The sequence below is a fragment of the Thermobia domestica genome, chromosome 5 (genome assembly GCF_964235325.1).
Source record: "Thermobia domestica chromosome 5, izTheDome1.hap1.1, whole genome shotgun sequence".
Classification (NCBI taxonomy): Eukaryota; Metazoa; Arthropoda; class Insecta; order Zygentoma; family Lepismatidae; genus Thermobia; species Thermobia domestica.
Window position 1 is genome coordinate 308,169,241 of NC_137458.1, and position 17,327 is coordinate 308,186,567.

Sequence of the window (17,327 nt, forward strand, 5' to 3'; positions counted from 1 at the left end):
GGTGTAGAAAATAAAATTAGCTTCAATTTTCGCCACCAGAGGTAGTTGCGCTGTACAACGCTAATAAGTGCAGCATGGAAGAAAAATGACATTAGTGATGCGAAATGATAAGAAAGGCTGTAATTACCTCTCCAACTCCTTACTCACACCTGCATGTGTTTCAGTGATTCGGGTTTGAGCGCTCTATGTGCCAGAAGTGAATTAATGGTTACCCGGTATTGGCTTCTTATTTCTTCCCACGCTATTTGCCTTCTCACCAAGAGGTTCTGGGTTCGTTTTCGGGTGAAGAAACACGTGAGTCGGATCCTATATTAACCTGTAGGTGCCGTGCTAAGAACGTCATCATTATCTCATACGGTACTAGTCACCAGGGGTTGTCTTCCCAGGGATCTTCAGGTCAAAAACCTGGTTTTGGGCAGAACCCGACATTGTCATCATCGCCCACAACACATCACTACACTATGGGGTTATCAATAGGAGTACAAATCAATGTCACGCGTCGCACGGGGTCATAAATAAGGTCTTTCTTTGATTGAATATTTATAATATCATGTCTTCCATACCACATTTACCGTACTTAATACTGAAGAGAAACACAATAACCTTTGGACGCGAGATTTGACACTAACCTTTTCCTGGAATTTTGGAAGGAGCTTGTATTTTATGGACACTGGAAAGACTAACACTTAATTTCGTTTTTTAAGATATCCAAGAATTTCAAAGGGACGACTCAGCTCAAACCCCCTTCTCGTAGCCACTGACCACGCCGGTATTAATAGCATTGATAATCAATGCCACGAGACCCACAGGAGAAGTAATTGCACCACACATTTCTTATCGTTTCGCATCACTAATGTCTTTCTTCCACGCTGCACTTGTTTGGTGTTGTACAGTGCCACAATTCCCTTTGTTGGCGAAACTTGGGACTAATTTTTCATTTTCTACACCAATCTCTTCTGCATGTTCCCAAATATACTCCTACCAAGTTTGTTTGAATTCTGTCAAGTGGTTACGTCTCCAGAATTCTCTAAACAGCGATACTTATTTTATGATAACCTATTTCCCCCAAGAAATAGATTGCTCCACTTACGTAAGTATTCTTTTATGAACGGGTAGATGACATTGTTTAGAAGAAAAGTGATGAAAATGCTTAGCCTGAAAAAATTTTTTAAGGCCTATCCTACGACACCTCCTCCAGTCTAAGACTTAGTACATGTTGAAATATCGAAAGAAGACTATGTGTTATGTTTCAGATGTATGTATTCACAGATGAATAACATTTCATGACATCCGGATGAAAACGTAGTTTTTCAAAATTTCTTGTGTGCTAACACACTTGTGATCAGAAAACTGCGTCACATATTGCGTCATGGATACAGTACATGATATATTAATTTTATGTAATGATATGATATATGCTAACTTTATACATATAAAAGACTACTAAATTGACCGTTTTCATTTGTGAAGACGTAGATCACTTGCCCACTGGATTTCAGTAAAGATTTTATATTTCAAATTTCATTTTCCGAACATTATCCACTCGTCAGATACTCTGTTTTAGGCGTGCAATTTAAACCTGTCTCTTTACTTATATTACCTCATTCTAATAACAATAAAGTAAAAATGGAAGTTCTCGTTGAGGGAGAGTGCTGACTGGAGTGCAAAATGTAAACTCAAGCGATTCAACCGCTTCATAAGCCAATGTCAAATAAGCTGAAAGTCAAGTTTGTGTACTGAGAAATAATATGCAGATTGATCCTCCTCCTCTTTTAAATACAGTGTTTCCTAAAACACTGGTGCATGTGAGAGTTCATTTTAACTAATAAAATTATGTGCTAAGTTTCCTTTCTCTATAACAAGAGAGACTCGTTAGGTGACAATTTTTTATGTATATTTTTAACCTTCCTTCTTTCCAGCATTTATTTTGAACACCCTTTTTACTTTTAAAATAACACAAGATAACTATGTAAGTTTTTGACGATCCAGATAAACTTGGGAAACATTGTGTGATAAACTCACCAGTAACACGGCTCCGAACACAGTATAGAATTTTGTTTTCCCCGGATGACAACGCATCAAACTATTACAAACTTAAATTCTGTGTGTTAAGGTTCCTGTGAACTCCCCCTTGTCCGAGCACTTCGCCTTTTCGCCACCAGATGCTCACTTTTTCATTTAGCAATCACTGCTGGTACCTCTACTGGGAAGAACTGAAAGATCGTACCGCTCAGTTTGAATGTGTCCAGGATATCCACAATTGAAGTGGGCGGGGAGAGGAATCCAACAGTTTTTTTTTTTCGTGCACCTGCAGTTAGTCAGAGTCTATTTATACAAGCAGTGTTGTTCAGCCGCAGGGCAAAACCTCAACCATTGATGAGTAACATAATTTTTTTCTTTTTGCGGGTAGGAATAGAGTTTTGTACGAAAAACGGGAATTATGTTGCAGAGAACGTCATTCACATCGCGTTGACAAATTATCTTTCGTACGTTTATCACATGAAACTCTTTTCTTTTTTTGATTATTACCAGAATATGAGATAAAAAGAACCTAAATGGTTCTTTGTATACAGAAAACAGACAAACAATACTAATATTTTCTTACATATCAGTATTATATGATTTTTTTTCTGAAGTGTATGATGCATGAAAAATGGACAAAATGAATTTTGACTTTTCTATTTGTCCCTATCCTTCTGAGTAGAGAGAATGATGTGGCGCAACTAAAGGGCCTGCAGGGCCCGCAACATTGAGAGGCCCAGAACAGAAAGAGGCCCATTTCAGTTTCGAAGTTAAACTTTATAATGTTAAGATGTTAAAAATTATGTGATGTTTCAACTATATCTCATTTTTACCTATGAAGACGGTAACACCTGAGCGATTATTTAGTAAATTAAATGCCAACAAAACTTTTACTGACCAGCGAAAACATTATGACCACTTGCTACTTTTTGAACGAAATCATCTGGCTGAGATAAGAGCTACAAGGCATAACACAACCACGCGCCAAACACGACAAGAATCTCATTCGATCAGTCAGTGTGATGCTTGTGCCTTGAATGGGGAAGGACGACGATATATCAGGGTGACTAAGTGGCTGGGAGCTTCATTTCGGAAACAACGCGACTTGTCGAGTTTTCGCGATCTGCCGTGCTTATGTATTTCAAAGATGGGAAAAGAACAGTGAAACCAGCATCGAACCAAACAACAAAAAGTGGGACGACCACACCTCATTAAAAATGTCGGATGTCGTAGACTCTCGAATTTGGTATAGCAGAATAGACAAAAACTATAGCACAATATAATAATAATAATAATAATAATAATAATAATAATAATAATAATAATAATAATAATGTGCATTTTTTGCATATGAGCAAGTTGTGACTCACTAGATAGAACATAGAAAGTCAAAACTGTTCTCTGTAAATTTTACGTGACTCATGAATGTGGAAAGAGGGGGGGTCCGTTTAACATTTTTGCGGGGAGGCCCATTCGTCCTTACTTACGCTACTGAGAGAATGTAAGGTAAAATAATAACACCAATATATATATATATATATATATATATATATATATATATATATAGATAGATAGATAGATAGATAGATAGATAGATAGATAGATAGATAGATATAGATAGATAATCCTGGCGCAACAGTCCCTTGTGATCTGAGCCTGCAGCGGGCTTATGTTAGTAGTAAGCACAACCACACCCAACGTCGCCGGCTGTCTAGATTGAAGTCCGCTATCTTTTAGTTTCCCAACTTTTCTCTCGATATTTGGTCAACACAGAAATGTTTGAGTGCCACACCGGGAATTAATCCCTGGACGATGCACACCGTATCACTTTCGCTAATCACTTGGTAAAATTCAGGTTAGGGTGGTACTGAATTAATTTTGGAATATGCCATTTCTCATAAGGTAAAGTTCAAAAGTATTGTGACATAATTAAAAAGCTCATTATCAACCACGTATTCTCGCTATTTATATCACTAAAAGTTTTCGAGTTATGTGTCAAAAATGGTTGAAACACTTGAAGTTAGTTTAGTAACTTGAAGAAGATAGTGGACTTATACATACATGATTAGAATTGCTCCAATTTTTATTTTTATTCTTCTTTCTCGTAAAGAAATACAAAATCATAATTTCAACCATTTTGTTACATTTTTCATAATTTGAAGCGCAAACAGCCGGTTTCTTTCCTTACGTTTTGAACTTGGGATTTATATTCTCCTTGTCACTTATCGTGAAAGTCATATAATAACATGGGTCACAAAGCTAGAATATCTTATGCGACAGAGGTAATGACAATTTTTGTCATTTCATCTCTCAAGATCTGTTAAATTTGACATTTATTGAATGATATCGGTTTTATAATACGAATAAATTTTTCGCAATAAGGTGCGTATAGTGGTCGTAAGAAATGGCAAAAGCTACCACTGGCCTTTATAGTTTGACTCATGCTTTTTCGATCATGGTATTCCTCTTAAATTTTGCAAAGGACAGTATCATTTTAATTATCTTAACCTAATTTCCTAAAGCATCTCATTCGTACGCTAAAAGAAAGATTTCTATTTTTTATGTATAAGAATTCAGGGGATGCAAATTTATTCAAAATTCCTTTACAATTAAAGCCGCCTAAACAGATATTCCTTCGAGATTTCTGTATTTTGAAAACAATTCACGATTTCAGTTCTTTGTATTTACTTGTTTCCATGTTTATTTATATCAATACTGTATGATCAGTTCCCAGAATTATTTTAGTTCCCCGGTAAATCCATTTATAACAAGCTCCAAATACTGCTACAATTTTAATGTGGTTTCAGGAGAATCTGCATATCTCATCCTTTTGTTACTCTCTATATATTCATCTACTACGTAAACAAACATCAGTGAAAGAAAGAGGCTGAGAGCTAACATGTGCTCCGTGAGGAACGTTGTCATACCTTGCACTGATATATCTAGAGAGTCTAGTGTTGCCACGAGACGAAACGAGACAAGACGAGACTTCTGGCTGTGTCGTCTCGTCTAGAAAAGATGTGTCCGTCTCGTCTCGTATCGAATGGTTCTGTCTCGTCTCGTGGCAACACCAGAAAGGCTGAGGCCCACAAAAGAGCTGTTAAACCAAGTGGTTAAAATTATAACTTTTAACCTAGTTTGGTTAACAGAGCACAACACAAAACACGACTGCAATCCTCCAGCAACGACTGCTTAGTTTCGACTGAACCCGTAATTACTTCGATAGGAACATTTGTCAATACCGTCAGTACAGACGAAAGGCAAGATTTCCCCATTTATTCTGATATCCTTTTTTCAGAACCCCTGGCGCCACTTCAACAAATAAGGAGGCCTATGTAACTTTCCCATTTAAAAAATGGTTTATCTTCGAATAACAGCACAAAAGGATAAAAAAGATAAATTTTATTGTCAAATCAGAATCTTTTTCGAAACTCAGTGTCGAGAAAGGCTGACACGTTTCTGTCTTGGTTCGGAACGAGAAAGACCATGAAACAATAGTTAGTTACTGATAAAATTGCCACTTCTACGCATACTTGTACTTCTATTAAAGGATTTTTATACGTAGATATCTCCACCAGCCCCCGGAATAAAATCTTCTGAAACACTGATCTCAATGAACGCTTTACATTTGTATTTGAATCTGGAGCACTATCACAAAATAATTAAACTTGAATCGATTGAAAAATGGAAGTGAAAGCTGTTTGTAAGAATCATTTTTAAAAAGTGCTTTAGGTATTCCCTGTTCTTTGTAGGGTTTGAAACGTTGAATCATTTGGATCATTTGAAATAATAAAAGATGGTATACATTTCGAAGGCAAATAATTTATTCCGAGTTAATAAATTTTTAAGCAAATTCAGAAACTGTGTTGGTATTTTTCGAGACACGAGACAAGACGTTTTACGAAACGTTTCGTATTGTATCGTGTCTCTCTTCAAAGAGTCCTGTCTCGTCTCGTTGCAACACTAAGAGAGTCTTACGCATTATCTTTCCAAGAAAATGAGCTAGAAACTTGAAAAGCACATTCAGTCAATTGTTATCATAGAATATACTATGGGCATAGCCGCTGTGTGTAGAAGGTGACACAGGCGGAATTTGTTTTTGGCGAGTTGGAGCCGTGGGGCTCTATTATTTGGATTGGAAACATTGGTTCAAAAATATTTTACATTTAGCATACATACATATACACATCATACGTACACACACACACATACGTACATGTGTGTTACATATACTTTAATTAATGTGTGGACCTAAGGACAAGGTCCGGTTCGCCCACCCAAAAACCGCCTCTGGGAGGTGGATTGGAAGCGCACCCCTGAAACATAGAATTATGCTAATCGTAATCTTCTGAGATAGACTACCCCCCGAGGAATAAGTAAATAAATAAAAATAGTTTATTAATGTTTATCTTCCGTATACAATTAATTGAAAAATTTTAGTGTCTCAACAATGAGAGCCATATACAGGTGATCCTGCGTTCCTGGCGGAACTTCCCTAGTTGCGGACAAAATTTCATACTATAAACTCTTTTCGGCTCTCTCCCCCACGGTAGTTTTTTTTTATCTATTATCTACTCCCTTGGAGTAACTGTTACTCTGTATTTTCACGGGCTTGCAACCGTCAGAATGAATATCTTGGCTGCCTTCCCAGCTACCCAATCAGCATGCAATAGATACATGCAATAACAATCAAATCCCACACAAACTACTCTACCCATCAAATATTTTAACATGGAAAGTTCTTTTACGCAACGTATTTCGTTTGTTTAAAATGGAATAGACCTAAATACATCTTTTTTTTTAATGTTCTTCTGGAGATTCAATACCGAGACCGCTCACATTAAAAAATGAGAGAATTAGTGCTCTGACAATCTGGTAGAAATACAACATGCCATATGTACATTACTGTGATTACATTGCTATTTATTCAATGATTATTTTGCTTAGAGTTTTCTTACTCTCCAGGGTACTCTTCAAGGATATACAATTACTCTTCACTTATGTCGCGAAAAAATATTCAGCTTGCAAATTTATTTCGAGAACTTCTCATTCCCTAATACATGTTTATACTCTCAATTTGTGCGTACAACCGACAAACTTACACAGAATCTCAACAGAGTTCAAATGTGAGGTGTCTGCTGTGAAACAAAGGTCAGTTATATGGGAGGGAATTTTAGAGTGCAGCTCTAGGAACACTGTGGGCTTTTAGAGTGTAATTCTAGGAACGCTGTAGGGGGCCATCCCGCTCCACCTGAGACAAAAAAAAAAAAGAAAAAAGAATGAAAAGAAATCTGGCGGTACACAACTAATTCACACTGGTTACAAAGCAGGCACAACAAAGTTCTGAATGAAATATGTTTATTTTTTTGCACTATTCCATTTTCCGAACAATAACATTTACCGATGACTTGTTAGCCCCTCCACCACAGCCACAATGAAAACAAATTCAATCGGAATTTGGCCAGCTCGTTTGATCACGAATAATTATCGTTTGATCCCAAGCATAATGACGTATTACACACAATTTGGCTAGGGCTTGTTAGCCCTTGATAATCGGCATGTACCATTCCATAGACATTTCAATCGTAAATAGGTAAGCAAAGTTTCGTTAGTTTCTGGTAGAAAGTATGACAGATAAAGTTGATTGTTTATTTAACAATGGTGGCCTCTAACAATGAAACTAACAACAACTCAAATCGACAAGTACCATTTCATAGATAACTCAGTGGTAATCCGATGGGTGTGCCAAGTTTGGTCAGTTTCTGGTACAAAATATAGCAAAGTTGATTCTTTGTTTAACGATGGTGGCCTTCAACAATGAAACTAACAACAATATGTGGAATCAACACGTACTGTTTCCTAGATATTTCAATCTTAAATGAGTGTGCAAAGTTTGGTTAGTTTGTGGTAGAAAGTATGTAAGATAAAGTTGATTGTTTATTTAACAAAGAAGAAATCCAATGATTGTTTATTTAACAATGGTGATCTTCAACAATGAAACAAAAACAATATGTGAAATCGACACATACCATTCCATAGATATTTCAATCTTAAATGGGTATGCAAAGTTTGGCCAGTTTCTGCTAAAAAGTATGGCTGATAAAGATGATTGTTTATTTAATAATGGTTTCCTCTAACAAGAAAACTAACAACAATATGTGAAATCGACACGTACCATTCCATAGACATCTTAATCGCAAATGAGTGTGCCAAGTTTTGTTAGTTTGTGGTAGAAAGTATGGCAGGTAAAGTTGTTTGTTTATTTAACAATTTAGAAATCCATCGATTGTGTATTTAACAATGGTGGTCTTCAGCGACGAAACTAACAATACATGAAATCGACACGTAGCATTCCCTAGATATTTAAAACTTAAATTTGTGTGCAAAATTTCGTCAGTTTCTGGTAGAACGTATGACAAAGTTGATTGTTTATTTAACAATGGTAGCCTATAACAATGAAACTAACAACAATTTGTTAAATCGGCAGGTACCATTCCCTAGATATCTCAGTTGTAATCCGATGGCTATGCCAAGTTTGGTCAGTTGGTGGTAGAAAGTGTGGCAGATAAAGTTGATTGTATATTTAACAATGGTGGCCTTCAACAATGAAACTAACAACACTATGTGGAATCCACACGTACCATTCCCTAGATATCTCAATCTTAAATGGGTGTGCAAAGTTTCTTCACTTTCTGGTAGAAAGTACGGCAGATAAAGTTGATTGTTTACTTAACAACGGTGGCCTCTAACAATGAAACTAACAACAATGTGTGAAATCGGCACGAACCATTCTATTGATATCTCAATCGTAACTGAGTGTGCCAAGTTTGGTTAGTTTGTGGCAGAAAATATGACAGATAAAGTTGACTGTATATTTAATAATGGAGAAATCCAATGATTGTGTATTTAACAATGGTGGTCTTCAACAATGAAACTAACAACAATATGTGGAATCCACACGTACCATTGCCTAGATATTTCAATCTTAAATGGGTGTGCCAAGTTTGGCCAGTTTGTGGTAGAAAGTATGGCAGATAAAGTTAATTGTTTATTTAACAATGGTGGCCTCTAACAATGAAACTATCAGCAATATGTGAAATTGACCCATATCGTTCCATAGATATCTTAATCTTAAATGAGTCTGAAAATTTTGTTTAGGTTGTTGTAGAAAGTGTGGCAGAAAAACTTGATTCTTTCTTTAACAATGGTGGCCTTCAACATCGAAACTAACAACAATATGTAAAATCGACACATACCATTCCCTAGATATTTCAATCTTAAATGGGTGTGCAAAGTTTGGTCAGTTTCTGTTAAAAAGTGTGGCACATAAAGTTGATTTTTTATTTAACAATGGTGGCCTCTAACAATGAAACTAACAAAAATAAGTGAAATCGACACGTACCGTTTCATAGATATCTCAATGGTAAATGAGTGCGCCAAATTTGATTAGTTTTTGGTAGAAAGAGTGTAAGATAAAGTTGATTGTTTATGTAACAATTTAGAAATCCAAAGATTGTTTATTTAACAATGGTGGCCTTCAACAATGAAAGAACAACAATATGTGAAATCGATACATACCATTCCATAGATATCTCAATCGTTCATAAGTGTGAAAAGTTTGCTTAGTTTGTGGTAGAAATTATGACAGATAAAGTTAATCGTTTATTTAACAATAGAGAAATCCAACGAATGTTTATTTAACAATGGTGATCTTCAACAATGAAACTAACAACAATATGAGAAAACGACACATATCTTTCCCTAGATATTTTAATCTTAAATGTGTGTGCAAGGTTTGGCCAGTTTCTGGTAGGAAGATTGGCAGATAAAGTTGATTGTTCATTTAACATTGGCGGCCTCTAACAATGAAAGTAACAACAATAGGTGAAATCGACACGTACCATTCCATTGATATCTCAATCGTAAATGAGTGTGCCAAGCTTGGTTAGTTTGTGATAGAAAGTATGGCAGATAAAGTTGATTGTTTATCTAACAATGGAGAAATCCAACGATTGTTTATTTAACAATGGCGGCCTCGAACAATGAAACTAACAACAATATGTGAAATCGACTGGTACCATTCAGTAGATATCTCAGTTGTAATCCGATGGGTATGCCAAGTTTGGTCAGTTTGTGGTAGAAAGTGTGGCAGATAAAGTTGATTGTTTATTTAACAATGGTGGCCTCTAACAATGAAACTAACAACAATATGTGGAATCCACACGTACCATTCCCTAGATATCTCAATCTTAAATGGGTGTGCAAAGTTTGGTCAGTTTCTGGTAGAAAGTACGGCAGATAAAGTTGATTGTTTACTTAACAATGGTGGCCTCTAACAATGAAACTAATAACAATATCTGAAATCGACACGTACCATTCCCTAGATTTTGTAACGTCCATTAACCAGATTATATCCGTTTTTGCTTAATTTTTGAACTGTTTATTTTATATTTGATTGTTTTAATTTTATTAGTTGTATATGTTAACATTGGTGACGGTGGCGCCATCTATCGTTTTAGACACAAACTGTTTGGACGTTCTGAATAACCTTAAGCACAAACGTAAAATAGCACAATTATTTCTGAGTGTCGCAAACTAGCAAAGTTACAGCATGAGACTTGGAAATTCTATAAGCGACTACCAGTAATAAGCTAAGAGACGAACGGGAAAATGGGTGTCATTCTAAACTTAGCTTCGAATTCTGCAATCATATCAAATATTTCTTACAAATAAATGAAAGATGGCAAGGAATTGGAAACCGGCAGTTAGCCAAGAGGCTATATTTGAAAAAAGCACCTAAATATGCATCGCATCTAACCAAGTATATGCAGTATATATCAATAGACGCGAACATTGTAATATGGATTAAAATTTAAGGTATCAAAGAATTGAGGCGGTATTAAAAACACTGCTGCGCAAAAATGCCCTTCTTCGTTGGTCCTCAGAGCAACAGCTCTGATATCTGTAATCAAGTTGTTCTCGCATCACTGAAGTTTCTGGCACAAAAATTGATGATATAATACATAAACACATTCAGTGACAACGTACCTCGATTTTCACCTATAATAATAGGATATTCAGAGCTTCTCCGTAGCTAAGCGGTTAGCCTACCTGCCTTTGGTGCTGGAGTCCCGAGTTCGATTCCCGGCGGGAGCTCATGTTCGCATTCCACGTTAGTCAGTAGGCCCATGTTTTCATAAAGCCTCGCTGCTGAACGGGACGTAGAACTCAAAATCCATCAATCAATCTTTAATAAGATGTTCATTCCATATTGTAACATACAAATTTTCTAATGTTCTTAAGTCTAATATGGTATATATAAATGTAGGTATAATTCGAGATATTCAAGCTCAGGATATCATCTTATTTGAAGAATAGACTTTTATTGGAACTCTGCGATAGTTCACTGTTCCATATTTCTACTAGATTGCATGTAATAGTCCAAAAACAAACAACAGTTGATAAAGAAATCGAATTTACGAGGATCTGGGAACGACTCAAATTTTATATGGAATATTTGTTGCTTTATTTTATATAAAAACGTTTGCATTTCTTAGATGTTTATTATTTACATAGATTTGCATTTTTTAATTTATTGAATTTGTTACAGGGGTCATAATGGTTCATATTTAGTAGGGCACATATTAACAAACACAGGCAAAAAATTACACAAATGCCAAGATTGCGGAAAGGGATTTAGTCAAAAGTCAAATTTGGCAAAACACAAGTTAATACATACAGGTGCAAAACCTTACAAATGCCAAGAATGTACTAAGGGATTTGCTCAAAGATCAACTTTGGAAAAACATATGTTGGTACATACAGGAGCAAAACCTTACACGTGCAAAGAGTGTGGAAGAGGATTCAGTCAAAGTTCAAATTTGGGGGCACACATGTTACTACATACAGGTGAGAAATCGCATATCTGTCAACAATGTGGAAAGAGATTTAGTCGAAGTTCAAATTTGGCAATGCACATGTTAATTCACACAGGCGAGAAATCTCACATATGCGCAGAGTGTGGAAAAGGATTTAGTCGAAGTTCATATTTGAAAACACACATGTTAGTACACACAGGAAAAAAGCCTCACAAGTGCCATGTGTGTGGAAAGAAATTTAGTCAAAGGTCAGGTTTGACAGAACACATTTTCGTCCACACAGGAGAAAAGTCTCACACATGCCAAGTGTGTGGAAGGAGTTTTACTCGAAATTCATATTTAAGAAAACACTTGCTAATACATACAGGGGAGAAACCTCACATATGTCAAGAGTGTGGAAAAGGGTTTAGTCAAAAGACAACTTTGGCAAGGCATACGGTAATACATACAGGAGAAAAGGCTTATATATGTCGAGAATGTGGAAAAGAGTATAGTCAAAAGTCAAGTTTGGCACGACATATGTTAATACGTACTGGTAAGAGACATGTATGCTAGGAATGTGCAAAGGTATTTACTGTGGAATCAAGTTTAGCAAAGAACATGTTAGTACATACAGGTCAAACACCTCAACAGAGCCAGAATGTGGAAAGGGACTTAGTTAAATTTCAAGTTCGACAACACGTGTAAAAAAGCCTGGAATTAATGGCGAAATAAAAGCCCGAAAATTGATTGCAAAATACGCACACAAGAATGTTACCTACCGTTTCCCTTGGGTGCTGGCTTCCGAAGAACTACTTAGGAAAACAGCTGATAACAATTTTGGTCCAGGCTCATACTCTTTTCAGCCGCAGATTGATAATATTGAAGTATAACAAGTGATTTGACATGAGCAACGTTCATGCTTTTGAGATTCAGGTTGGATTATATTTACGTTTGCTTATGTGTACGTATACATATACATAACTGGCAAGCCGAATGCTCGCAGGGATTCATACACACATGAATGAAGACGATAGTATTTCCTTAGATGAAGTATTTCCTTTTTATTTATTAAATATGCATATATGTAGATACGGAGTAGAATGAGAAATATACATATTACCAACACACACTGTTTTTTTACTTTAAAGAGCTTAAACGCTCAAACAAAAGAAGTTGCACTGAGTCAATCAAATAAACGAAATAATGAAAATTAAAACACTTAACTTTGCATAGTAAACGTAGATATTCGCACACTATATGAAAACACTAGAAACATAGCCCTTATATTTGATATCACTTGCACTATAAACTTATGATTCGCACTGAGATGAGACTTTCACTGCGTAATTATGACAAGGGGAATGGGGAGATATAGGAAACTAATTGACGATGAAGTTTCTTGACTCCGAAGAAATGCTACATTTTCAAAAGATTATTGTTCACTTCTTAGCTTTGCACCAAAGTAAGATTCTTCTTACATATTTAAGTATTCGTCGTACTTCTTTATATTAATATAGTGACAAAACGTTCTTCCTGATTATTTGTTCCTTCTTCCTACGACGACCTGCTGGGGAATAACCTGTTCGCTATACTTAGGGTTGGTAGTGCGTTGTACAAAATAATAAAGAAATGTTAAAGTTTTCTGTATTCATACACAATATAAATATGACGACGGTATAATGGAGAGCACTGGCAACATCTATTTCGGTCCCGTGGGAACGAAACTTGGAAGTGATAGTTAAAAAAGGTGCAGTCTGAACTAGTAGATTCTTTCCATGACAATTACATTTTTATACATTACTATTATTGTGTGAATGAGTCACTTAACCTACGACTCCTACAAGCCATGAACACTGTTCTTACGGTAGGAAGAATGACGTAATATGAGTACATGGGAACATGACAGACGACGAAAATTTGCTTACACACAATATCAACTTCAGGTCCAAAAGTATTTCCAATCTTAATAAATGTCGTTATGAAGAAAATATATATGGAACAGTCATGGTAACGAAAACTATAAGTTGGTAACTATTTTTAGGGAAAGAAAAAGATGAGTCTGCTGCTACGAAGCACTTTGTTTAGACGATAAGCGTAGTATAGAAAAACAAAAAGTTCTTTCTTCCATCGTGAGAAATGATAAAAGCGACTGAGAAACACTTGCAAACAAAGAAAAAGTTGAAGTTCTCACCAAAAGAAAAATAGCTTTTCTCTTCTATGAGTAAAATAATAATTTCGTTGCATGAATAAAAGTTAAAAAAGAAATACACTATTCGTCCAAAAACGTTGTTTTGTGGCCAGGCTGACGGTCACAAGAATGTCAGGTAAATTGGCAAAATAAAACAAATAATCACGAACTTCGGGAAAAAATAGACAACAGAATACGTAAAAGTTGTAATAGGCTATAGTTCGTTTACTAATCGAATAAGATGTTTCATTTTGCACTCTGTAATTACCACTTAAAGTTCTGGAAACTTGCGCAACCCGTGAAGGGACGACATCTAACAATTCGTTCGCCATTCTCCAGTAGTAACTATGAAACTGCAACTTAAGAATTCATCACATTTGTTCACACGAGGTTAGATTAGCACAAACATTCAAGGCACAAGAAATATTGAAATGAAGTGTCATTTTACACTAAACTAGCAGTTTATATTCATTTACGAAAGGTTTTTCATATGTTTGTTCTCTGAAATTATGAACATCTTTTTAAGATATTCAAAGGAAAGACTTTGTCTCCTGTCAGAAAGAAATCGCTTTAGATGTGCAAATGATCTTTCCACATCTACAGATGTCACTGTCAACATCACCTTCCATAACACTAGCAATGTTCAATTTTCCCAAACCTGGATTAGCACTTACAACGCGATCACACGCCGAGCGTACTCGCCCTTGTCACCAGGTACAACATTCAGATCGTTGAGAGTATCATTGAATATTTTCAGAGAACTAGCGAGAGTTTGTTCTTTTTTTTTTTTTTTTTTTTTTTTTTTTTTTTTTTTTTTTTTTTTTTTTTTAAGCTTGGGAATAGCATTTGGTAACTGCAAAATGTGTAGCAATGATCACTAAGTCCTTTTTCAAGGAATTCTTCTTAAGCCAACTTTGAGCAACCTTAATTGAAGACGCATCATCTTCATCAAAAGTAGCAATGATTCTTTTGATTGGTTCAAATTTGTTACCATAATAGAGAACAGCGGTAATCCATGTACCACAACTCGTTAAGACAGGCTATTGTGGAAGCGGAAGTTTAGGCGCCAAATCGCGAAACTCACTTGTTCGAGTGGGAGCTTTTGGAAATACCTTTTTCACATTTGACACAAGAAGGTCACCAGCAGGAAAATGAGAAAGAAATTCCTCTGCAATTCTATTTAGCGCGTGTGCCAAACAGGTGACATGCAGCATACGAGGGAATAGAGCCTTAAGGTCTTTTGCTGCACCTTTCATATATGCAGCTCCGTCAGTGACAAAAAGAAGGACCTTATTGTATTTTACACATTATGGCCACAGAATACTCAGCGATTTTGTAAACAGCTGTGCAATTGCCGTACCATTTACTTTTTCCAGAACTGATGCAATAAAAAATGTTTGTGTGCCTTTTTCCCCTCCCAAAGTTCCAATGAGAACGTTGTCAATGGAAATTCGTACAATATCGCAAGTTTCATCAATTGAAATCCATATATTTTTGTCAGCAACACTTTTACGGATAACGTCAATAGATCTGCTGTACGAATCTCAAAGAAGATTCACTTGGAACTTTTTGTTTAGTGTATTTCTCGAAAAAGTTTCTAAAGAAAACATTTTCTAACATCCATAAAGGTATGTCCGCATTAATTAGAGCTTCATATAGATCATTCGCAAAACTGTTAGTACGCGAACCGCGATTCGTGACAGTTCCAATAAGATAACTTTTCCACCATCAGATTTGTGTCTCCTTGCAGAATTGGTTTGCAGTGCTTATATGGTGTGTTACAAAATAACGCTTTTCAAAGGAAACAACAGTTTCACATAACTTACAAAACAGTACAGAACCGTCTGTCAAAAACACAATACGTCCGAGCTCACATATTTTTCCAACTTCTAAAAAGACCAACTTTCGGCATTTTCAAATACCGAAACGCACATAATTACCAGTTCTGTATCACGCCTAAGATTCACAATAACTGCCCACACGGCTATTTCTTGAAACTAAGCACCTTCGTCTGTCATTCCAAGAACCGAACGCTGCTTCAAAGTTCCAGGAACTGAATACGGACTAGCATCCCCGCCCCTTTACTTGTCACATTCCAACAAGAATAGACCAGTTACTATCAGACACCGAGATCACTTGGCCAGATAAGAGCGACTCCTATCTGTAGTATGCTGTCATTCATAAGTAAATAAAGAGTAGTGGAAGAGAAAAAATTGCAAAATGGTACTTATGGCATTTTGCCATCGAATCCAGGCTTTACATAGAATGATACATAAACTTGAAAAGTCATACATACCAAGGATGTTGAAAAGATTTTAGCCGAATTTCACATTTCTCAATGCACATGCTAGCAGAAACAGATGAGAAAATTCATAAGTGCAACGTGCGTACAAATTATTTATTGAGAATTCGTACGCACACAGATAGCAAATCACATATTGGTACTTAGAGCTGAAAAGCGAAACACGTTCCAAAAGTAACAAGTGAACAGAGTGTACAACATACACACTTTTTTTTTTTGTCCCCAAATGAATGATTTTTACTAAATGAGATGCTGAATTCAAGGTGAAAATCAAAATTATCTATCGTATCACTCTTGTTGCACAGACCACATAAAACGTAAATATTTACATATACTTATAATCTTATGTTTCATAGTAAGGCATATTATACTAATATTACATTTTGTTGACTTACGCATTAAATTACTTTCTTTGGTCCCGTACGCTTGCAGATATCTTATAGAATATCTCTGATGATAGTCTAGCAATAGTCAGCAAGTATACTTTCAGCATTTTGCACCGTAATGCTTTAAAATGTGTCAATACCTCATGGAACCGATTTACTTATTCATCACTTACTGCGCCTTGGTTTGAGGAAAATATCAGGATATGGGTGCAAGACGTGTAACCTTAATAACTTATTGCATCCCATGGGTTGAAAAGTGCTTACTACGTCACTAATAATTCCTTTTTAATTTTCAGTGAGTTTACTTTATAAGACTTCCTCCTGCATGACTCTTTTAATTTATGAACCAACAAATATTCCTTCTTTAATTTTTGCCTGACTTAAGTTTGGGAATTTCTTCTTAATTTCGGTGAAACCAATGCCTCTATCTAGTTCTTTAACAAAAATTTTCATCATCCCAGGCTTGATATGTAATGGTTGCAAAATACATCTTGAGACTTTACAATTGGTTTACGAGATATGTACTTGTTAAAAGGAATGACATGTTTTCATTAAGGCCAGTAGTTACG

General features: G+C 35.9%; 1 protein-coding gene across 1 annotated transcript in view; it reads left to right on the forward strand.

Annotated features, from left to right (window-relative positions):
* Positions 1-13,000, forward strand: part of LOC145684946 (uncharacterized) — a 43,730-nt gene extending 30,730 nt beyond the window's left edge. The window contains exon 2 of the mRNA XM_081757299.1: positions 11,633-13,000. Coding sequence (XP_081613425.1) covers positions 11,633-12,455 — 823 coding nt within the window. The 3' untranslated portion in view covers positions 12,456-13,000. The remainder of the gene's footprint in view (positions 1-11,632) is intronic.
* Positions 13,001-17,327: the final 4,327 nt, after the last annotated feature.